Below are 23,470 nucleotides of genomic sequence, written 5' to 3'. Positions count from 1 at the left end.
TGAAAGGCTAATCCCTGTTGCAGAAAATTCATTAGTTGTTGCTAGAGCAAACATAAAGTGTGGTGTTAGTGTGAACTTTTCAAGCAGTTACTCTTATGGTGGTTATAGCTCTGCCCTTGGAGAAAAGGGCTTTACATGTTCTATCTGCTGTCAAATCGGAGCTGAGAATTTGTCTTTGCTTTGGCAAATTATGTTCCTAAAACAGTACAGGGAGATTTTTCTTTAGCATACAGTGTTCCTATTTGGGCTTGTTTAAACATTGAGAAATCAAAAATATTTGTAATTCTTCTAGGCAGTAACAGTATCATGGTAATTACAACCTATGACTACTTGTGCAATTTTTCCATGGCCACTTAATTGTAAGTCTTTTAAAAACTTATTTGAAGTGAGATGCTACTGATTGGAGATACCCAAAGGACAATTGTGGCTTTTGTGATAAAATTCATTTTAAAATTGCAAGGAATGTGGCCATAGCTGGCAAACTTGCTATCAGTTTGAATAAAAAAGTTGAGATGTTGTATGATTCTGTGTCTACTCGAAGACTTTAATGACAATATACAAATTACATCTACTTTGTTGATTTTTGTATGTCTGTTTTGTTTTGCTAACCAGAGCAAAGGTCTGCTGGCTTATTTTGGAAACTTCCGTCTGCTTGCAGAGTTCTCCACTCCTTTTGTCAATCAGCGGTAAGCTGCTAGGGAATTTTTCCATAGTTCTTTTAAAATCTAATCTGCATTATTATTTCTGTCACTTACGAAGTTTGGGTTGGGTTTTTTTTGTCTCCTGAAAGAGAATTAATATATATTGAACTAAGGATTACTATATGGAAGTATTTTTTGCTGTGAAAATGTTTTGCTGCTTTAGCTGCAACACTATAACTAATGTATTCACCCCAGAGTTCCTTTTCAGATTAAACCAGCCTTCATATGAAAAATCAAATTTTTATGAAAATACCAAACAAAAAAAGTTCACAAACAAAATATTGCTTATTACTTTTTGTGTATTCATTTATTTTTATAATAAAGCCATATGGATTTTTCTTTGTATTATGGACCAGGAAAAGAAGAAAGACAATATTGTCATCAGTATCCTAGAATGGAATTACATTGCCTTATATAATTTGAAGTTTATTTTGCAATATTGCACCCTTGTGGATCAATAGGATAAATCTATATTCTTTATATGCTTTCAAAAGTAGTTCTGCAAGTTATTTTGAGCACTTCAGTTAGAAAAATAGTAAAGCATCTAAATTTATCTGGAATGGTTAATCTTCACACTTGTGATTAGAGAAGAAAGGAGCAGGAGGGTCTCTTGCAGAGCTCAGTGAGAGTCAAATCCTGCCATGGCTTCTGGTTTGAGTGTTTCTATTGCATTTGCTGCTGTATCAGAAAAAGAGTATGATAACGCCACATACTGCAGGGAAGGAGAAAGCTGTCAGTGGAGTTTCACAGTGCTCTGGGAAGGGTGGCCTTTCTCCTTACTCCATAGCCACCAGGACCCAGCTGGTGACAGGGATTTGCCCCAGAAAGACATCGCCTCAGGTGAAGGGCTTTGGAATAGGACTGTGCTGCAGTCTTCTCCTCTTCCTCCATTTATTTTGCAGTGTAGGCTCAGATCTTTCAGTGTATCAGATATCTATTCTTCACCCATGCTTTTTGGGGTCTGTATCTACTTTATTGATTCTACATGTGTGGCATCTGTTTTCTTGTCCAATATTTGGTAGGGAAAGGATTGTAAGGCAAATAGAAACTGTAATCTTGCAGATAAGCTGTTACCCACTACTACATTGTGACTGTAAAACTCTGAAATATTTTATGACACCATAGCATTCCTCAGAGGTCTAAGAATAAAGAAGATTGTTCTGAGATCTCTTTTGAACGTTAGTTTGGCAAATTCAAACTTAAGGAAGTAGTGGGTGGGATAATGGAGCTCTCCAGAGGCTGCTTTCATTTAACCCAGTGCCGTTGAGTAGGAGATTATAGTCTGTGCTCTGTGTGTGCAGAGAAACTGAAGAGTAAATAAACTTCTTTAAAATTACTACAGAAAAAACGTGCTATTATATTCTAGGTTTTATATTGATATTCATGTCTTAGTGAATGGCTTTTCCCTAGCAGACTTCTACCAAGACAGGATTTCATCCTGGGTTTAAGTGGATACCTACACTGATGCTTACCTTTCCTAACTGTGGTGTTAGAAAGTATCATGGTATGTCTTGCTACTAAAAATAACTTATGTTATACTTTTAAAATACTTATGGTGAGATCCTGGGTCTTTGAATACTGACATTTACTGCTTTCTCAGAATAGCAGAAATTACAGCAGGAGATAATAAAGTCCCTTGCACTGAGGAATGTCATTTTAGTGCATGATTTTTTTCCCCCTGTTAAATCTGAAGAGAATCAGACCCTTAAGACAGTAAGTAATGGATAATGATAATGACTTACATTATGTTTCTTGTTTGAATTCCTAGTATTACTGAAAGAGCCATTATTAAAATATAAAAAGATATTCTAATCTCTGAACTCTGTGTCCTTCCTGTCTGTGTTGTTAGGGAACTCTAATTGGAGGTTGTCTCTATGCCAAGCATTTAGATCTTTTAATGTTAGTATCAGCATTTTTGCAATTAGTTCTGAACCGTGGTGGGTAATGGTAACTGTGATTTACAGACTATTTGTTTTAATTTGCTGGGAGAGGTAAGTTGCTAAGCAGATGTCCAGTTACCTATATTGGCACATTGTAGTATATTAGAAAATTATTTTTTTAATTACTATTCAATTTTGCATTGTATATATCATTGAAAGTACAGGTTTGAGTGTTAGTGTGATGAAACATACCGGGTCTTTCTTTTCATGATCCCAGTAAGTGTTTCTGTGGTGAGGCATCCTGCTCCCGGGCTGGGCTGTCACCTCGGGGGCCTGGAGTTTAATTGTCCTAGTTGCATGCTTAATGAGTTTCTGGAGTATATCTGTTAGACCTGCATGTCTGGCAAATCTTTTTAGAATATCTGTAATTACCTAGCTTGTAATCTCTAGGTAATTAAATTAAAAATTACTTTTAAAACCAGTTTTAGAACTGTTTTCTTGTTAATACTTTTAGCCTTGTATTTGATTGGAAATAAACTGATTATTGAATTCCCTTCCCCATTATGAATAGAGTGATTTAAATTCTTTTTATCTGGTCCTGCCTGCCATCACTGCATAAATTTTATTTGTGTTTATTCTGGTTTAAGTGTGAATGGCAAAGAATTAGGAGTTTGTTCCTTTTTCAACCCTCAGGTTTTGTGTGCCAGGCAATAGATGAGTCATGCCTGTCTACTAAGAAATTAATATGCAAGAATTCTTGTTCAAAGACCACTTAGAACCCAGTAATAGAATGAGAGACAGTTTTTAGATTTATCTTTTTCATTGCATAACCTTCCAACCTGAGACATGATTGAGAGCCATTTACAATGTCTGTTTTTGAAGCAGCAATCAGAAAATCCCAGTTATGATAAATTAGAGCTCTTATCTAGATTGCCATATCCAAATACAATTCTAGAGTTGGTTTCAGGGAAACAAAGAGGACTTCAGTTGCCCATTAGTACAAACTGTAACAGTAAGTAATAAATTTAATCGTCATGATTTTAAAAGATAATTTTATTATTGTGTGTTACACAATAGTCACTGAAATGCACACTGGCTGTCATCTGGTTTACAGCTCATATCATGATTTTCTATGTGTTCTTCTGCAGTCTACTGGATATCATACACTACTTAAGTGGCAGGGAAAAAGTGCACCCAAGCAGAAGAATTGGCAACTGAGCCAAGACACAGTGCAGTAATTTAGAAATGATGAGTAGAAGCAATTAATAAATTATTAATTAAAAATAAACATGAAGTAAAATAATTTTTAATGAGATGGCTTCAAGTCTGCCTGGTGTCTGTGAACACTTCTTTTGCAGGTGGTTTTTTGAAATACTGGGATATCCCAAATCTTCAAAGGCCAACATCATCAATGGTGTGCTGATGACAGTTGTGTTCTTCGTGGTGAGGATTGCTGTCATGCCTATATATTACAGCCATGTAATTTCTTCATTTGGAACAGAAGCTTTCCAGAGATTAGGATTTGCAGCCCAGAGCGCCTGGATTATCTCAAGTGTTGTTTTGGATGTTATGAATGTGATGTGGATGGTCAAAATTGCAAAAGGATGCTACAAAGTCATTTGTCTTATTGGACAGGAGGAAGCCAAAACTCACAGAAATGGAAAATCTGCCTAGAAAAGTGAAAGAAAGTGAAATTTCTGCTATGAAAATAATTTGGTTTCACTGAAACAATGCACATTTCTGCCATGGAATGCTCCTATTAAGGAAACAAAGTATTACCTCTGTACTGACCTTACTTTCCCAAGCCACACTGCCTGCACACCCAGGGCCACGCATTATGGAGCCTGTCCAGCGAGAAATAAAAGCAGAAGCTCACACAGATGAGTTCCATGTGTCTGTTCTAGGCAATTGTAAGCTACAGAAATTAGAAAGAGTAGACTGGTTATTTGCTTGTCGTCCACCAGTGCATTCAAAGTGTTTCACTCAGGTTTCTCAGATTAATGTGTTTTATAAATCCAGTGAATACTGACGTATCTCTTTTTTTAGAAAATGAAAGATTCCCCAAACTCTTGATATGGTGCAATTTTCCAGTCACGTTTCTATGTTTTCTTCCAGGAATAACAATCAAGATTTCATTCTTGACAACTTTTTAATTTTTGCCAGATAAGCTAAAAATCTGGCTTTGATTCTGTGAAGTCTTTTACTGCTTTTTGTTCTGCCTTATATGAATGCAAACAATTTTGGGAAATTTATGAAATAATTTTGTCTAAAATGCTGTATTATAAGACTATGTAATATCTTAAAAATCGTTAAAATTCAGATTTTGATGGGAAGGATTCATTTTCATTGTGCTAGATTACATGCAATAGTACATCTTCTAAATTGCCCATGGAATTTTTTTTGGTAAATTAATATGATAAGTGATGTGTGGAAACAGCATAATTCTTACTGGAGTGCTTTTTACTTTGCTGCTGCTACCTTTGAAAAATGCTCCCACTCTCCTCAGAGTATTTTTAACCATTGGCTATTTGGATTCAAAGTTTAATTGCAAAGTGATAAAATTCTTTTGTATACATGAAGTGTAACTTTCAGTAGTACTTTTTTTCTTTTGTCACAGAAATTACCTAATTGATATGAATTCTTAAAAGTTTTTTGTGACGTTTTGTGTGTTAATCAAATCAAAAATCTGAAGTGCTGACTAAAAACATTATTGAAATTACTGTGCCAAACTTCTCTAAAGTTGTATAGTAATTCATAGAAGGAATAGTTCACCTCTGTAGACAATTTTTTTGTTTTTATCCACACATTTTTCAATGGGTACTTGGTTCCTCCTTCTACAAAACTGGAGGTTTGGAGGTCATCAGAGAGGAATCTTACCATGTAGAAATAGTCTTAAGCCTAATTTATAATTCAATTTGAGGAAACTCTGAGTTTTGTTTTATTTTAAAATGGTTTTGAGAGCTATATTTGTGTGTAAATTGATTTTGTTTTGCTTACTTTTAACTATATTGGAATTGGGACTGATTAACTTCTGCAGCTTTTTGGTTGGTTTGTTTGGTTTTTGGTTTGTTTTGCATTACTTTCTATTTGTTATACCTTCTGGGAGCATGTGCTAAAAGTGTCCATTTCCACTGAGACTTTAGTGCAGGTCCCAGTTATCGTGGCAGTCAGTTTAAGTAATTTATTTCAACAGGAAAAGCTAAAACATTTACCCTGTGTGGGATGATTAGTCCCATTCCATCTGACAAAGCTGGGGGCTGTGAGCTCTCCCCTCTGCAGTCAGAGATGTGAGTGCCCTGTGCTGAGGGACTCCACATTCCCGTCTCCCAGGAATCAGATGTCCATAAAATGCCAGGAGGATGGCATAGGCTGAGATGCCTTATGACCAAGGCAGCTGCAATGACTTTAGGTCCTCAGTTAAAATGGTGTCAGGGAGTATTGTTTGGACTTGTGTAATATGCATTTTTAAAAGCAGAGTTCCACTGTTTAGCTGGGCAGGCTTTTTTTTTTTAAACCGTTTCCCAATCCTGCCTTGTTAGGGGAGGTAGCAAAGGTTGTTAGTACTTCTGTTTTTTGGATTCTGTGGTTATTAATACCTCACAGGCCTGCAGACAAAAGATCTGTTTATGCCTTGAGAGAGCTGGCAATTAATCTGTTGAGCTGTATGATTGGAGTGAGCACAGTACCTCGTTTGGGTACTGGTAAATCCATACTGTTTGAGAGTTGATCCTATGAGCTGCTTTGCAGAAAGAAACCAACTCCCTTTTATGCCAATTTGCAGAACCTGGTATCTTTTAAAGTGTGATTTCAGTCAATCTAATGCAAAATCAAGTCTTCACAAAAAGGGTCTGTTTCTACCACCTTTATGATTTAAAGGTGTATATGAAGTACTTTTTTCTTGTGCTTTTAAAATCACTAGATCAGAGAATTGTTTTATATTGGCTTGTTCCTTTCTAAAGTAAATTGAGTAAATTCAAAACATTTTGGAGAATATGTTTGAAAGCAGAAGTCTGCTTTTGTTATTTGGGAAGTAGAATGAAACAAAAGTGTTAAGATGATTTGGAGCAACTTCTAAGGTCATAACTCATGAATACATTCTGAAATTCATGATTTCTTAGCATTAATCTTTACTATTTCAGTATTTTAAATACTTTGTGGAGACCAGTCATTAAAATGGTCTATTGCTTCCACTTCTAGCTAGACTTGTATCTCATGGGGGGGACGCAGGGGCGGGGGGGGGGATATGTCAAGCTAAAAGAAAATTAATGTTAGAACTTTATTTAAAAGAAAATAACAATCTAAAACTCTGCGTAATACACTTCAGGCAACAATCCAGAATTGAAGGGCAATGGAAAAATTCTTTTAAAACAGCTAGTATTTTGGATTGCTGTACAATATTAGTGTAATTAAAACTCTATTTTGCAATATATTAGGTTTAAATTTTCTATTTTTAAAAAATATTACAGATATGTCCTGATGCATCTACTATGCATTAGAAGACTTTTTCCTTATGAAAAAAGCTATTAAGACCTGTGATTTTGGCAAGGACTTCAGTAAACAGGCTGCAAAATTGTGATGTACTAAATACAGTAGTATAGGGCACTTTTTATCTACTATTAAAAGCTTATAATACAGCAAATTAGATAGCTGTGGCACCCATTTTTTAATTGCACTTTATTAATTTAAAAAATGTGGTGAAGTATTGATGAAATTCAGCATTGCAAGCTTGTGTCTTTTTTATACAGAAAAGTAAATGCATGATAAGTAGCATTGTAACAATTGCTTTTGAATGTAATATCTTATTAGTGGCTTAAAACTTACATTTTTAACAGATGCATTATGAAAGCAGACTCTTGACATGTCACCAAGTGTCTTTGCTGTGGGAATATTAAATGAAAGGAGTTAATCTTGTAAAAATGCTCAGCTATCTTTTTTTTCCCCTTTTCCTTTCTTCAATATGAGATGACATAAAATTAGCTCTGATCATGGGAGAGACAATTTGTACTGGTAAGGCTGTATGTAGGAATGAAAGTTTCCCTTTTTTATAGCTTTACTTTTTCATCAAAGAATGAGTAAATACCACTTTCAGAACTACTACAGGGGAATGGTAGGCCAGGTTCTGCTTTTGTAGCTGATTTATAGAATCAGTACTTGCAGAGGGGAAATATACTTCAAGTACTCATTTTCTCAGTGAGTGTTTCAGTGGAGAGCCTCACACTACAGAGATGATGCATAATGGGTAATCTGTGCAAATTCTTCAGTGGTAAGAATTACATCTCTGAAGCCTACTCTACCTCTATAAATACAAAGTATCTTGAGTGAGCTCAATAATTTAATAACTGAATTGCTTACAAAATAGAATCTGTTGTATAATGAAATATATCCTATGCACAGGAAAATGAGGGGAGCTGACTTCATAAATAAATTCTTAACAATTCCAAATTTTGTACTGGAGTTTATAAAAATTATTTAGGGTGTCTGAAGAGAATTACTTCCATCTTTACTTAAAATATTTTGGGAAAAGATTACTCATACCGCAGAACTAATGTTAACCTAAGAGTAAAAGCTTAAACAAGTGAGCGTGTTCAGGCAGATTTAAAGGGGAGAGATGGAGGAGACTGAGAACACACCATAGAGATCCAGATGTCTTCCTACTGCTGTGGTTGGGACAACAGCAGACTGATACGTAGCAGAAAAGTTTAGGTGTTTCTGTATCTTTGTTTGGAGTGGAAAATGAAACTTTTATTCTCTATAATTTTCAATCTGTGTAAAATGGGATATCTGTTGATTACTGTGTGAAGAGGACTTCTCATGGCCTTTTGTGTGTTTAAGCATATGTACATACAAGCTTTCTGTAAAAGACTACTTAATAGAGAAGTTTGTAAAATTATTTTATGATGCTTCTGCTGAGCCATTCAGAGAAAAATAAAGGGCTGCTTGATGCTTACTCCAGCTTAGGGTCTGGTGCAGTGTTGGCTGCTGGGGAAAGCAATCAATAAAGCAGATAGGGACTAGAATTTTCAGATCAAAAACTACAAGTGTAGAAGACTTTGAAAAGTACCACAGCACTGTTTCATATTTAATAGCCTACTGTACAACAACATTATCTGGCCACAAGGAACTTCACGAGAGAGAGGGTTTGTTCTTGGTCAGATTTCTCTGTCTATGGAACACAGCTGGAAGAAGTACAGTTCTTCATTGCTGTAATTCTGACAGGAGTCAAATGGAAATAATGGTAATATTCTAACATTCAGCTAAATCTGGATAAGGTCTGTTACAGGTGAAGGTCAGGATTTTCTGAAAGCAATTTGAAAGTTCTTTTTATGGCAGAGAAGATGAAAGATGTGCTGCTTGGGTTGTTTAGAGATCCAGGATTAAGCATCAAATCATTCTTTTAGGTAGTAACACTTGGTAAGGGTTTTTACCCATTAAAAATTCCTACTAGCTACCTCCTTTGACAGTCTTGCTCTATTTATAATAATCAAGCACTTTATAGCTCAGTAAAGAATGGAAGGTAGCTATGAAGAACAAATTGTATCATTTGGTATAAGAACTATTTTGGCAAAATTTCTTCTGAGAGCAGTTTCATTGTGTGATGTCCTGCACTGAGAGGAGGGCATCTGTTTATAACTAAGTATATCGATTTTTAACCTAGTTGTAATGTAAAAGAAATGTCTTTAAGAGAGTGAATTATGAAATGTTCAGCATGGCTTGGTATCAACCATATAACGATTCATTGTGCTATTTATAACTTCCTAATTACTGAAATTGAAAATATAAAAGCAAATAAAATATTCTGTATTGTATCTTTACTTTTAATCTATGTGTGGAATGTCAAACATTGTACTTGTCTGGTGGACAGGACATGCTTTTATGAGCCTATAAATATTTAAGTATATGAGAATCTGCACCCAAGTGGAATATGTTGCATGTAAATTGTCTTCTGAGTTTTTAATTTTTGGTATTTTAAAAAATTTGCTAGGTTTGAAAGCAACATTTAAATATTATTACTAAGCTGGAATACAGAACATAACATTTTGAATGCAATGTGGGATATATTGTTTTTGTTTATTGTAATCCTATTCCAGTTTCATGAGAGAAATCCATCAAATGATAGAGGGAAGGGAGGAAAAGGGCTAATCATGATCTCGGCTATATAATTTGCACACATCCAAATATCCTGAATTTGTTTCTAGCATGCATATGCCAAACAATGTTTTCTTTAATATTGACAGATACCTATATATGTAGAATAATTTAACCCGTAAGCACAGCTAACCTGTTATAAAACCGAATTACAAAACCTGTTGGGAACAATGAGTAACAAGTTAAGTAATGGAGCCTGTAATTAAAAAATGTTTATACCTTCTATCTAAGAAGAAACTTGATAAATTTATCTAACTTATGTGCAGAGCAAGGATGAAAGCTGTAGATTGTGTTAAACTGATTTCTGGTAAATCTTGACAATCTGGTTTGCAGTAAATACTAACACTGTCACAAAATGTCAGGATCACATTATTAAATTCAACTAGTAATGCAACCTGATTGTAGTAGCAATCCTTATCACAGCACAAGAACTTAAAAATGCAATATAACAATTCTGCAGATTGGTGATAAAAGTAATCAGTTGTAGTAAGGCAAGTGATTAAGTATTATGGGTTTAAATTTACTTTTTATTATAAGAAATAATCTGAACAATTTGTTTGCATTTCAGTGATACTGCAAGGCATTTCTATATTTGTTTGAACAGTTTAGGAGCTTGCATAAAATGATATTGGCTGATTGTTTTTCCGTTGATATATGCAATAATGTCAATAAGCAATAAATTGCATGTTGTATGCAAGGTATTGGTACTTCATAATAAAGGAAAGGAACACAGTTTCTTATTTTGTGATTTTTTTCTTTCTTAAAATGGTAATAGCTTATGTACCTCATCATGTAACAATTTTCTTTGGGTTCAGTTCTGAAACAACTGGCTTATATGGTATCTTGAGATTTCATACTTTATCTTTTTTATTTAAAAAAAGGTGGAGACGGGAGTTGCTTTGGGGGCTGGGCTTTTCAAGGCTAAAATTCTATGTAGGATATCAGTGGGGCCAGGAATGTAACTTAAACTATAGATTCTGTTGTGTATTGGAGAAGAACTTCTGTGTTGGGTAATATAATTATATTGCACTGTCTTGTAATAGTGCATGTTTCAGGACATAAGCTGGACAGTTGTCTGAAGGCTCCAGGGATAAAGAGCTGGTGTTGTCAGCATATTATAAATATGATGCACTACACAGTCTCTTAGGAATACTAAGATGGGTAATTAAGTTCCTCAATACAGCAATTTTTGGGTTCTGTATATGCAGTGAGCATATGCCTAGGAAGCATGAATTGTGCGGTAAAACTTGGGAGATTTCTTTGAGCATCCTCACAGGAAGTTGCTGCTGTTTTACATCTTAACCACTGGCTTCCAAGCATAGGAATTACTCGTGTTACTTTGGGTTTTCTTTTGTGTTACACTCTGGCTGAATTACTAGAACAAAACACAAAGCAGTCCTGTGTTTTTACTTTTTTTTTCCCCCTCTCATCTTTTGAGGGGTATTTAGTTCCATTTGTAAATTATATTCTTAAGGTACTAATTTTACACAGTGTAGAAAATGACTCATTAACTAGTTGGTCTATTTGGAAGTGAGTGTGAATGTCTGGGAACAGACATTCTTTGAGGTCAGATGCTATATAGGTCAGATTTCCAATTGCTTGAGGAAAGACAATGGGGGCTTGGTGTATTGGCACTAAGCAGCTTTTAACACTGAATGGTGGAGAGGAAGGACAGCATGGCTGGAAACAAGGGATGCCTTTCAGTGAGTTGTTCCTAACCTGATACATTCAACAAATCTTGTTGAAAGTGTGAGAAACATTATCTGTCCTAAAGATGTAAGATACAGAAAGTATTTTGTGTATCCACTTCTTTGTCATACTCTGATGCAAAGTTGCTCTTCATTTTCTCACAAATTTTTTTAATTACTCTCTATTCTTGGTGAAAACTTTTCCCCTCATATTGGTGTGATAACTCCGCAAAAAGTTTTTAAACATTATTTAATTTTCACAATGGATATCTCATTTTTTGGACAGCGGGCTACTGTTGTATCTTTTTGCTCTGCGTTTGTGGAGTTCACAGTGCAGTATTCCTAAGGGTAAGACTGTGTGCTTTGTTGAGGTTGTGACCTTGGTGTTCCTTGTAACGCTTTATATTGAGTAAAAAGTATTTGCTACTTGGTTTATCTTAGAGGGTGAAAACTGTTACCTGTATAATGACTGATAATGCAGTTGTTGCTTCTGGTGGAGTGTAATGGTGGAAATCAGGGAGATGGCACATTGACATCAACAGCATTATGTACTTTGAGAGGAGGGAGTAGAATCAATTCCCTGTTTGAGAACATCAGAGAGAAAATCTGTTTTACCTTAGAGTCCTTCTGCCACTTGAAATATTTAGAAGCTGAGGTGTCAGTTGGTTTATGGGAGGATCTGTGAGTGCAGACAGGCTGAGAGACTTGTGGTTGTTCAGCCTGGAGAAGAGAAGGCTCTGGGGACATCTCAGTGACCCTTCCAGCACCTAGAGGGGCTAGAAGAGAGCTGGGGAGGGACTTTTTACAAGGGCATGTATTGATAGGACAAGGGGAAATGGCTTTAAACTGAAAGAGGGCAGGTTTAGATTGGATGTTAGGAAGAAATTCTTCCCTGTGAGGGTGGTGAGGCACTGAAACAGGTTGCCCAGAGCTGTGGATGCCGCTGTTCCAGGCCAAGTTGGAAAGGGGCTTTGAGCAGCCTGGTGTAGGAGAAGGTGTCCCTGCCCCTGACAGGTCATGTAAACTTTAAGGTCCCTTCCAACCCAAACCATTCCGTGATTCTGTAAGTGCAGCCAAGAGAAGACTTGAAATGATTGTATAGTGTACACAGCTGTTACTGTGAATGTAGTCTTAGAGACTGCAGCAAAGCCTAAATTGGGAAACGATGGAGCCAATCAGAATGTTTTTTGATGCATATAATAGAGACTCAATTACTGACATGATGTCTCTTTTCTATCTTGAGGTTCTCCATATGCTGTGCAATTAATTCCTGCATGCAGAAAGGGTAGAAAGCAATTTCCTCCTAAGTAATCAAGGTTATAAAAGGGGAAAAAAAGGACTGAAAGTATGAATATTTGATATTGCTTTATACTTGTATTTTTATTTCATGTTCACACTGAATGGCAATGTCCTCGTTAATAAAAAAGATCGTATTTTGAAAGACAGTATGTGAATATGATCTTAAAAACATTCTTGAATGTATAAAAGAAATTTTAAAATTCAGGTAATTATATAGTTTGAAATAGTGCTGGTTAGAACTGCTTCAGTGTGTTTTCGAATTTGTCTATTAATCCTTCTGATGTTTTTCAAAAGAAATGGGAGAGAATCACTCATTTCTGTCTTTACATGCAGAGTGGAAAAGACCCCTCTTCCAGATTTGAATTTGAATTTTCTTCATCCTAAATGACTATGCCACTTGAAGATTAAATTCCTTTCTACTTTAATTTTAATTGTTACAATGAAATAGAATATTTGGGTTTTAAAAAGAATCAATTCTAAATTATTATATTATTTATAATGAATGTTTCTTGTCTCCCCACCTGCTTTTTGCATTTGACAGTCTCTTGAGAGTCCATGCTGTGGGATGAACATGGAAATAATCCTGTGGGATTTGTACCCACTGTTAACAGTGGTAGCTGCATAGGCAGGTGTTACCACCTGTTGCTCAAAAAGGGTGAGACCTAGGCAGTCTTCTTTGCTTTTTGATGCACAATGAGCTCCATCTTCTGTGTGTCATGTGCGGTATTTAACATATATAGAGTGCATCTTCTGCCTTGAAATAAGGCAATATTCTTAGGAAATTTTAAGAGTTGTGATACTTTTCTTGACTAGTTAATGTTTAAAAATCAGCTTATCTAAGTTTAATACTAGGGAGGACACACCTTTACAGTATCGATGCGTGCTGCCAGTATATTCAGTAGGGTTTTTTCTATACTTTGCAGTTGTAAGGAATAGTAATTGCACAAAGCTGCAGCATGAGGTAAGCGCACACACAGCTCCCGGGGATGCCGCTGCAGGGGATAACGCGAGCCTGGGCTCGCAGGGTTCGCTGTCGTTGCCAAGTTTAGAACCAGCCTTTGTTCTCTTCAGGGTGGCACAGCCGGGCCCAGCGGCCGCGGGCTGCCCTGCGCCCTCCCCGGGCTGCGGTGCCTTGGCACCTGAGCGCTTAGCGAGGGAGCAGCCTCGCTCCGAAACCCGAGCCCCGGCGAGGCGGGCAGCAGAGGCAGGGCCGTCCCGTCCCCGAGCCCCGTCGGGGCGGGCAGCAGAGGCAGGGCCGACCCGTCCCGTCCCCGAGCCCCGTCGGGGCGGGCAGCAGAGGCAGGGCCGACCCATCCCGTCCCCGAGCCCCGTCGGGGCGGGCAGCAGAGGCAGGGCCGACCCATCCCGTCCCCGAGCCCCGTCGGGACGGGCAGCAGAGGCAGGGCCGACCCATCCCGTCCCCGAGCCCCGTCGGGGCGGGCAGCAGAGGCAGGGTCGGCCCGGCCCGTCGCCTCCCCGAGCCCCGGCCTGACGGGCAGCAGAGGCAGGGCCGACCCATCCCGTCCCCGAGCCCCGTCGGGGCGGGCAGCAGAGGCAGGGTCGGCCCGGCCCGTCGCCTCCCCGAGCCCCGGCCTGACGGGCAGCAGAGGCAGGGCCAGTCCGTCCCCGAGCCCGCCCCTCTCGGCGGCGGCGGGCGGGACCCCGCGCAGGCGCGGAGGGGTGGCCGTTCTCGCGAGGAGCTGGGCCCGTCGGCGAGGCGCGGGCCGGGCCGGGCTGGGGTGAGGATCTGAGCGGAGCGGGAGGAGGAGGAGGAGGAGGAGGAGATGATGCAGACAGTGGAGGCAGCAGCAGCTGTGCGGGCCGAGGCAGCGGGAGACGGGCGCTGAGGGCGGGCCGCGCAAAGGGCGGGCCTGACCTGACCTTGCGGGTCGGTCACGACGTGTGGCGGGTTACGGGAGGCGCTGCTGCCCCGTACGGAGGGATGTGACACGGGAAGAGTCCCCCGCGCCAGTGACCGGGAGGAGGAGGAGCTTGCGGGGCAGCTCGAGGTCAGCCCTGGTACGCGCTTGGGGATTAATTTGGGCTGGAAGTTTGCTGAACCGATTTTTTACTTTGTGATTCAATACTGTATCTGCACTTAAGTTCAGTATAGTAAATAACCAGTGTAATTCTGTATTACGAATATTTGCTTTTTTTTTCTTTAGAATCTTGATCTGAGAAGGCCCGGTGTGTGGAAGCCATGGGTTTGTCCGCGTCCTCCCCGGCTGCCGCAGGTCAGGCGCCAGATGCATCCAGGCAGTACCAGACGGCATCTCCACCTTCAGAATGTCCCATGCATCAGGAGAAAATGAGCGGTAATATTCTTGAAACTTAAATGAGCTAAACTCTTCGCATGGAAACCAGATGAAAAATCTTGGGGGAGGGGGGGGGGGCGGGGGATTCTTAAAATAAAAACTTAATTTCTTTTCCTTTAGGAAAGGTTGGTCTCAAGTAACTTTTCATGGAAACGAGACAGTTGTTCACCAGAACAGTGTACAATGTGATGTGTCTCTAGAGACAGAAAGTGCTCACTGTAGAATCTGTAGATTGCTCCCAATTGTCCCATTTCACATGGGGGGTCCTGCAGATCTATTCATTTGGTGTAGTACACTCACCATGCAGAGATGGTGACTGGGAGCAGGTGGATGTCACTAAAAAATGTGCATCTGGAAAAGGGCAGCAGAAGGGTGGAATCAGATGAATGTCTGGAGGAGGACATCAGCTCTTCTGGTGACTCAGTCCACACATTTTGGATTAATGTTGCCGAGGAAATCTTAAGTACAAACAGTTCAGTATAGGGCCAGCATGGGGTAGGAAATGAGCATTCAAGGACTACACAGGAAGCTCAGCTCTTACCATGGTGCTGGGTCCTAAAATGCAGGAAAGAGAACAGTTAAAACTGTTGCAAAGCTCAGAAGGAAAAGCAAAATAGCTGCTTGTTTACTTGAGCGTTCAATGCGCTTTTCCATTTTCTGTCATGTCTTAAGAGTTTTCAATTTGTATCAAAATATATACTATTTTTTCCTGTGTTTCAGGCTGTCCAATGCACATGAAAACTGCTGATCACAGAACTGAGAACACAGGTGATGTTCCTGCACATCAAGAAAGAGCTTATGAGTTTGTAGCATGTCCTGTGAAGTCTGGTTCAGCTCAAGTGAAAGATGACATAGATCCCAGCAATATGGTAACTTTTGTTTATTTGAGATGTTTTCTTTAGTCTTGTTTCATGTGAAGTACTATACCCAAAGCATAAATAGTGATGCTATCTAAGGTGGAAACTCTGGCAAATAACATTTGATTTTAAACACCACTTTTTCTCTTTTTGCAGGTAAGTTTTTGTATAAAACCAAGTTACATCTTGTTTAACATTGTCTTCAAATTTAAGTCCTTTTTATGATAGGTGATTTTCCAGTTTGTAAATATCTTTTACTCTCTGTTTATTAATTACATGTGTGTTTCTTATGCTGCCTTTGTGGGTTTTAGGTTCTGTGTAATAGTGGTGTGAGTAAGTTCTCATTAGAATCTCTCAAAGATTTCCTTTTATTTACCAAAAACATTGCTCTTTTGAAAGCTGAAAATGGCTCCTTTAATCTTCTGATGACAAACTTGTGCAAAAGGTTCTATTGTAGAAAAGATCGTTTTGGTGGACTTAAAGCTAAACTTCTTGATCTTTGTAAGAGCTGATTATGTTTTGATTTTTCTCAAACACTCACATAGAGTAATATTCATACCTGAGTTTTGTGTTTATTCTTATTTTCTAGATGCCTCCTCCTAATCAGCAGCCATCCCCAGGTCAACCATTTCCGTTGTCAACTATTAGAGAAGAATCTTCCATTCCTAGAGCTCATTCTGACAAGAAATGGGTCTATCCTTCAGAGCAAATGTTCTGGAATGCTATGCTCAGAAAAGGGTAAATACACTGCCAGTTATCAGAGCCTGAAAATGATGAAGTAGTATCATTAGTTATTATTTTTTGAAGAGTTTGTGGATTCTAACTAGCAAATAATTAACTACTTCTTTAAAAAGTACTGTTTTTTTAAAACATCTTTACTTTGAAGAGTGAGCTGGTCTCAAAGGCCATGGCCCTTCAAAGATCAGGAGGAGTGAAGGGAATGCCAAGCAACTGCTGTTGGCTTAGAAAATTTTCTTAGAAGTCCATGTATAGGCATAGGCAAAGTTTGTAAGATTTTGAACTTTCAAGCTCAGTTGGCTTCATACTAATCCTGTAAACTGAAAGTAAAAGTTCTGTCATTGCGAGAACAACTAACTTGACTTTGCAGAACTGCTAAAAATGTGGAAATTTACAGGTAGATATTTTTGGTATTTACAGAAATTTAATGTAGGCAAGACCTAACTTGATTGATGTCTCTTGTGGCCTAAAAAACTTGTGCTGCTGTTCCCTTATTTTTCTGTAATTATTTTTTTGTCATTCTTGAACAGGCCAACTTTACAGGTGGTTACTATTGAAACAATAGTAATTCTTTGTTCACGTGTTGGGGATTGTTCATAAGACAATATGTCACAAGCAGTCTATATTGAACATAGAAGTTTTGGTCCTGCAAATGCTGCCGTATATTAATTGTACACCTGTTAAAAGGGAAGCACAAATACACAGTGCAGGGTCAAAAGAAATGAAAGGCATTTCTAAGTATGCAAAATGTATTGAATACAGGACTTCAGAGCATTGGGAATGCAAGTGGGATTTTTCCTAAGCATTTTTACGAATACTGTGGATGTGCCGATATTTGCACACCTAATCCAATTAAGCTGTTAATTTAGCTATATAGAATTTGTGTATGTCTGTGATGATAACTGTGATAACTACACTTGTACACAGAAAATGAAGTAGTTCTTAAGATGCTTAAACAGATGAGCAAGAGCTTTAAATACTTTAAATACTTGCGTCTTTACATACCTTACATACCTTAAATCTTGATTCAAAAGTCCTTCAGAGAACTGAGGATAGTGGAATAGTTATGCTGTAATGCCTATGAACTGTTTTCAAGTTCTTACTTTTTAGGTGGAGGTGGAAAGATGATGACATAACAAGTGAAGACATGACCAATATTATTAAGATTCACAACCAAAATAATGAGCAAGCTTGGAAAGAGATTTTGAAGTGGGAAGCTCTTCATGCTGCGTATGTGCATATGAAATATTACATATGAAATGTTTTCATTGTGTTACGACAAAGATATGAGATGTCAACTTGGATTATCAGTGATTAGTGTAAAGCAAACTGCCAGCTTTTAGGTCAATACAGTCCCTGTTCCTACAAGAGACAGATTAGTTAAGCATCATCCTGTATGTATAAATTTTTTTCTGAAATTTCATGATCCTTGGATTTTGGTTTTCTGTTCTTTAATGTATTAGATCTGTGGATTAGATTTGCTGAGAACTGCTCTGTTGACAAATTAAAACAATGGTGTGGATCATATCAGAGGTACTTACCATACCAACGGTAAGTGCTGGCAGAAACTGGGCAACTTTTCAGACCTTAAAAAAAGAAAGCTGGTTTAGATCACTTGTAGTTGTGTTTTTTTACTGTTGCTGTTTCTTCTATTTAGTTTCTCTGTTACTGAAACAAATTACCATAGTTATTTAATCATTTGAAGTTAGACTGTTTTTAAAGATTAAAACTACTTTCCTTTTTTAATTCTGTGCACAGGGAATGTCCATGTGGGCCATCACTGATGCGGTTTGGAGGCAAAGCAAAGGAATATTCACCAAGAGCCAGAATACGTTCATGGATGGGGTAGGTGGGCAGGAAGGGAGGTCCTCCAGTGAGGTGGGAGGCCAGGGAGAGGTGCTGAAAATATGGTGTAGAATTATTTGCAAGATGTTTCAGAACTGGTATTGAAAGTTAGAATTGCTAAGAGATAGAAGTACTAGTGGGATCTATGGATAAATTAATCTTAAATAGGATTTAATATCCATTAAAATATCTACATGATCTGTCTTTCCAGATATGAACTACCCTTTGACAGACATGATTGGATTGTTGACCGGTGTGGAAAAGAAGTGCGATATGTTATTGATTACTATGATGGTGGAGCAGTAGATAAGAACTACCAGTTCACCATCCTGGATGTGCGCCCTGCGTTGGACTCTCTCTCGGCTGTGTGGGACAGAACAAAGGTAGCTTGGTGGCGCTGGACTTCATAACTGCTCCTGTGGTGTGTACTCAGAAAGTAACTGCTTTTCTCCTAGACAAGGGATAAGTGAATACCAGGACTTGAAGTAGAAGTTCACTGCAACTGTCATTGTTTTCATCATCACCACTATTCTTTGGGGATGGGGAAGTCTGTTGTTAAGTACACCAATGCTTTGTGGTGTTTCAAATGGAATAATAAAGTTACAGTAGCAAAACCACTTGTTAATTTTCTGAAGGAAAGCTTCCTTACTTTGTCTGAGATTGTGCATAAGCTCGCCACCTTTTCATTTCATGACTTCAGTGCTGCACCAAATACATTATAATTCTTATTCTGACTGCAGTTTTGAGTGTTACTTAATTAGTGAAAACTGGAAATTTCATAAATGATTTCACATAGTTGAAAGTATTTGGATACCTCAGTGATGAATAAGGGGTAGAACATCTGGACTGTTTCAAACTGCATGTTTTATTAACAATGTTAAACCCATGTATTTCTTTCCACATGGACACTTTTCCTATTTAAATACATGCTTCCTCAGAAAACTTCAGTTGAGGTTATTCAGTTAAAGGAATTATATTGTAGTATGAGTATTTTATAGGTATGTTAAGTTGAAAAGGAGAATATACTCATGCCTTAACCTGTAGTTTCAAGAGAAGAACATGGTAGAATCAGGAGATGAATGTCACTTTTAAAACAGCATTTCTAAAAGAAGATAAAATTGATATTTAGTGGCTATTTATTTGAGTATTTAAAAGGTGTAAGAAAATGTAGTGTTTTGGTATTGTCATGTCTTTCATGTGTGTCATGTCATGCATTCAATACAGAGATAAGCCTTATTTAAAGAACCTCATGCAATGCATCTGCATTTGGCATCTTGGCTTCATCAGCTGTATCATAGCACTTTTTTATATAATACAAAATTGCACAAAGGTGTGTAACTGCACACGTGATTATAGTGAGGCATATTACAGCTGCTTTTGGCTAAAAGATGTGATTAATGTTTGTGGTTAATAAGGGATGCTAACTTTTTTTTTTAAGTCTTCCACTGTAGTAGCTTTAAATTTGCATGTCTCCGTAAGTTGGAAAGGAGTAAAACAATATCACATTGTAGCCTCCTAAGTGGGGAAAGCTGCCTTCACAAAACTTCCCAGCCTTAACTGGGAAACAGCTATACATTCATTTTCTAAGTGCTTATGTTTAACTGACATCGGAAGCTTTTTTTTTCTTTCCCCCCTTGATGGGAAACTCCCAGTTTCCCAATTAGTCAGGAAGACTTTTAGAACTATAAATGGTTCCCACTTCAGAGACAACTGTCATGCACGGTAGGAGCAGATACTACCCAGAAGACCAGAATCCTAAGAGGCAACCCTTGTTCTTACCCCATATCCACTTTGCTCATTCCTTTTTCACATGTTTAGTGATTTATATATATATGTGTGTATATATATACATAAGATAAAAATTATAAATAGTTAGGAAAAGAAGAAAATTCTAAGTAGCAATATACGTAGGAGGTTTATGAGAAGTGTGTGAGCCTGTATGAAGTATATGTGATAATGAAGGAACCGCTCTGTTCTTATGGTAAAGGCTTACTGCTTTTTGGGGTGATGGGTGTTTTTCTTTGGTCTTCGGGTGTTTTTGGTTGGTTTATGAATTTTTTAACTTGATATACTGAGGTTTCTGTATTTCTCACAACTAAATATGGAAAGGTAGGGGGGTACTTTAGAAGCTTCAAAAATTTGAGTTTGATTGGTTGATTTTGCAGTGTGATGTTGAGTGCATGATGGAAATTGTTACTGCTGCTAAATCTGGTGCAATCTGTCATGTGCCACTTAATGCATTTACTGTCTCCTGTTATGTTCCATCTTCCATAGATTTAAAATTGTTCTCTTCTGTGTTACTGTTAAGGAAATGCACTACTCTGTCATCAAACAAAATAGAGAATCAAATAAATACGCTTTTCTTAACATTGGTGATCGTACTTTCAGATAAAAGAATTAAGATGGGCTATTGCAGGTGTCATGTGAGATTATAGTATGTTACAGCTGTAATCCTGTTACAGATTATTTGATGCAGTTATTATATTATTACTACAAAACTATCATTGCATCTTTGAATATATACTACTCATTTTTTTGGTGAATACCAAACCAAAACCCAAGGACTAAGTTCAAGTGTTTGTCATCAAACCAGCATTTCTCAGAATAAGAGCATATGAACAACAAATGTGTTCATCCTGAGTCTGGCCATTTTGAGAGGAATGAAAGGAAAATTTTTTTTTTAAAAAGAAGATAAAATAATCTTAGAAGTGTCAGTGAAAGTAATTGATTTCTACAAGCAGTAAGACTTAAGGAAGTAAACATGGAGTTTTTAGGCCTGGGAGACTTGATGCATGATGTTGGCAGTTCACTATTTTTCAGGAGATGAGTGTCAGAATGATTGCAATTCTTTTTTTTAATCCTTAGGGGTTTCAACTGCAAAACTACTGTTTAGGCTATATTAAAGGAAGTATGTGAGTATGCATAAATAAATACATTTATAGAATTTCTTTGTAAGTATAGAAAGGTATGGAGAGTTCATGGAGTTCAAAAGTGAAGTAGTATTCCGAGCAGGCCCTTTCAGGAAATTCTGCAGTGACTTCAGGTTCCCAGTCTTGGTGAGGCTGAAACAGAATTTCAGAACCCAACATCTCAAACCAAGGTTAGCCCTCTGCACATACAAAAGGGAAAATGCAGACACTCACTAAAGGTGGGGCACTTTTAAATTTAGTTCTGTATTTAGATACCCAAAGTTCACATATATTCTGCTTTACTATATCAAAGCCCTGCTTAACCTATTTTGTTTGACTCTTGCAGATAAAACAAGTTAGGAGTGCCCTCCTGGTCTGCCGCTGAAGATGTCTGTGGTTCTTACAGGGTATTGCGGTGCTCAGAAACTGCAGTCTCTGTGACTGATGGAAAAGGATTCCAGCATAATGCTCCAATTGTAATCAGGTCTTGGGTCTTCCATATGTAGTCAATAGTGGTCAATGTAGTCAATCTGTACCACCTGGAGCAGGAGACCATTCAACATTCAAGTACCCTGCAGTCGGAGTGCATGGCACAGTGCTGCCAGTCTGCAGGGGCACTGACTGTGTGTGGTTGCTGTGCTTACAACACCCTACTCAGTGATGGCCCAGGTCCTCAGCTCTCTGCTCTTCTGTAGTTTGTCCTCTTAGTATCTGGCTGACATGAGTGCTGTGTAATTGGGAGTAATTCAGAGGCTTATGCTTCTGGGATGCCTGGAGTTTCTGACCCTTGAGTCATCCTGTAATATTTTGCCTTGGCAATGTAGTAGCAGGCAGTTTGGAATGGGGAGCTGTAGCTCTTCTGTCACCCATCACCCTTCATTTATTTATTTTTTCCCCATCCCCTAGAAACACCTTTGCTCCTCCAATCTTTAAGAATTTTTCAGCTAACCCCTAAAATTTCTGCCCTGCTTTGCTGTAAAAGAAAGAGACTGTGTTGCTGTAAGAAGGTAGCTGTGTCCCTTCTTGATTATTGCTACTTTTTACTGCCAAAGCAAGGTGTTCTGGATTCCCATTTTTGCAGAATAAGGTGAAAGAGGTATGCTAGTTTAGTGTGAAATGCTCTCTAGTGTTTACATAATGTATTTACTATCAGGACTTCAATGTGCTCTGTGAATTTAATGTCTAAAATGGGCTGACAAATGCTCTTCTGCCTTCAAAAGGTCCGAGTGTGGCAGAGGATCTCAGTGCTCTGAAAATGGTCACAAATAGATTGTCATCTTATGTGCTCCTGTTTAGTTTGTTCCAGTATTGTATCCCAGTGTAGGGGAATAGTAGCTAATGTGCTAAATTTGAAAATATGGAGGCACAGATACTGATGTTGCTCTAGCTCAGCAGTTAAAGGTGAACTGGTAAACTAAGGAGCACTGCCTAATTTTTGGACTCTTACTAGTAGTTTGTTGTTTGTAGAGAGTAGAAATGCCTCTTTCAAAACCACCACTTTTTAAAGAGATCTATTCCCAACACTTACTAAACTTAATGACACATTAATTCTCTTGTCTTCCTTTGCTTATACCTGGAGGAGAAGGTAGTCCGTGTGGTAAGGTTCCACAAGCAGATGTGGAACCTGATGTGGAAGCTGAACTTTTTGAGTATAGAATATAGCACTCAGCTCTGCTTATGTCTTCAGTGTCATATCCTTCCCTACTCATAAGTTCTTACGTAAGTTCTTTTTAAAAATGCACAACATTGCTAGTTTTCTCCAATTTTTTAGTAGGCAACTTCATGCACTTTTATTCTCATTGAAAGAAAATACATTCTATTTATTATTCTACATTTGTAGAAGGTAAATTGCAGGCAGGGATCTTTATGGAGTGAAATAAGTATTGATTCTCTCATCAATGTTAGCATTAGAAACCTATGGTCCTATTAGATATGTCATGTAGTAAAGAACAACCTTTTTTGTTTATATTAGATGGCTAGTAACTATTATGTGCATTTCCTTCAAGAACAAAATGGCTTGCCAAACACTTGGAAAAAGAATCTTAAATTCTTTTATGAACATGACAGCCACATCTGTTTGGTCTTAGTACAG

At 38.1% G+C, this 23,470-nt stretch overlaps 2 protein-coding genes across 11 annotated transcripts in view; both read left to right on the top strand.

The window, feature by feature from the left end:
- TLCD4 (TLC domain containing 4) overlaps positions 1-10,462 on the top strand; it is a 30,739-nt gene extending 20,277 nt beyond the window's left edge. For all 7 annotated transcript variants that reach the window (XM_071565788.1, XM_071565784.1, XM_071565785.1 and 4 more), the window contains exons 6-7: positions 613-686; positions 3,940-10,462. In XM_071565788.1, the coding sequence (XP_071421889.1) occupies positions 613-686; positions 3,940-4,255 (390 nt within the window). In that variant the 3' untranslated portion in view covers positions 4,256-10,462. The remainder of the gene's footprint in view (positions 1-612; positions 687-3,939) is intronic.
- On the top strand, positions 622-20,838 carry HCCS (holocytochrome c synthase). Of its 4 annotated transcripts, none has more exons than XM_071565780.1 (7): positions 622-686; positions 14,880-15,029; positions 15,750-15,898; positions 16,476-16,624; positions 17,735-17,854; positions 18,383-18,469; positions 18,681-20,838. In XM_071565780.1, exons 2-7 carry the CDS (start codon positions 14,915-14,917, stop codon positions 18,877-18,879), a joined length of 819 nt encoding a protein of 272 aa, XP_071421881.1. In that variant the 5' UTR covers positions 622-686; positions 14,880-14,914; the 3' UTR covers positions 18,880-20,838. The 4 variants fall into 4 exon arrangements, with proteins under 4 accessions (XP_071421881.1, XP_071421878.1, XP_071421880.1 ...); XM_071565777.1 differs by lacking the exon at positions 622-686 and adding an exon at positions 14,369-14,453; XM_071565779.1 differs by lacking the exon at positions 622-686 and adding an exon at positions 14,478-14,723.
- The last annotated feature ends 2,632 nt before the right edge of the window (positions 20,839-23,470 follow it).

This window comes from Pithys albifrons, chromosome 10 (assembly GCF_047495875.1).
Source record: "Pithys albifrons albifrons isolate INPA30051 chromosome 10, PitAlb_v1, whole genome shotgun sequence".
NCBI lineage: Eukaryota > Metazoa > Chordata > Aves > Passeriformes > Thamnophilidae > Pithys > Pithys albifrons.
Note: the sequence above shows the minus strand (reverse complement) of the source record. Positions and strands in the feature narration are given on the sequence as shown.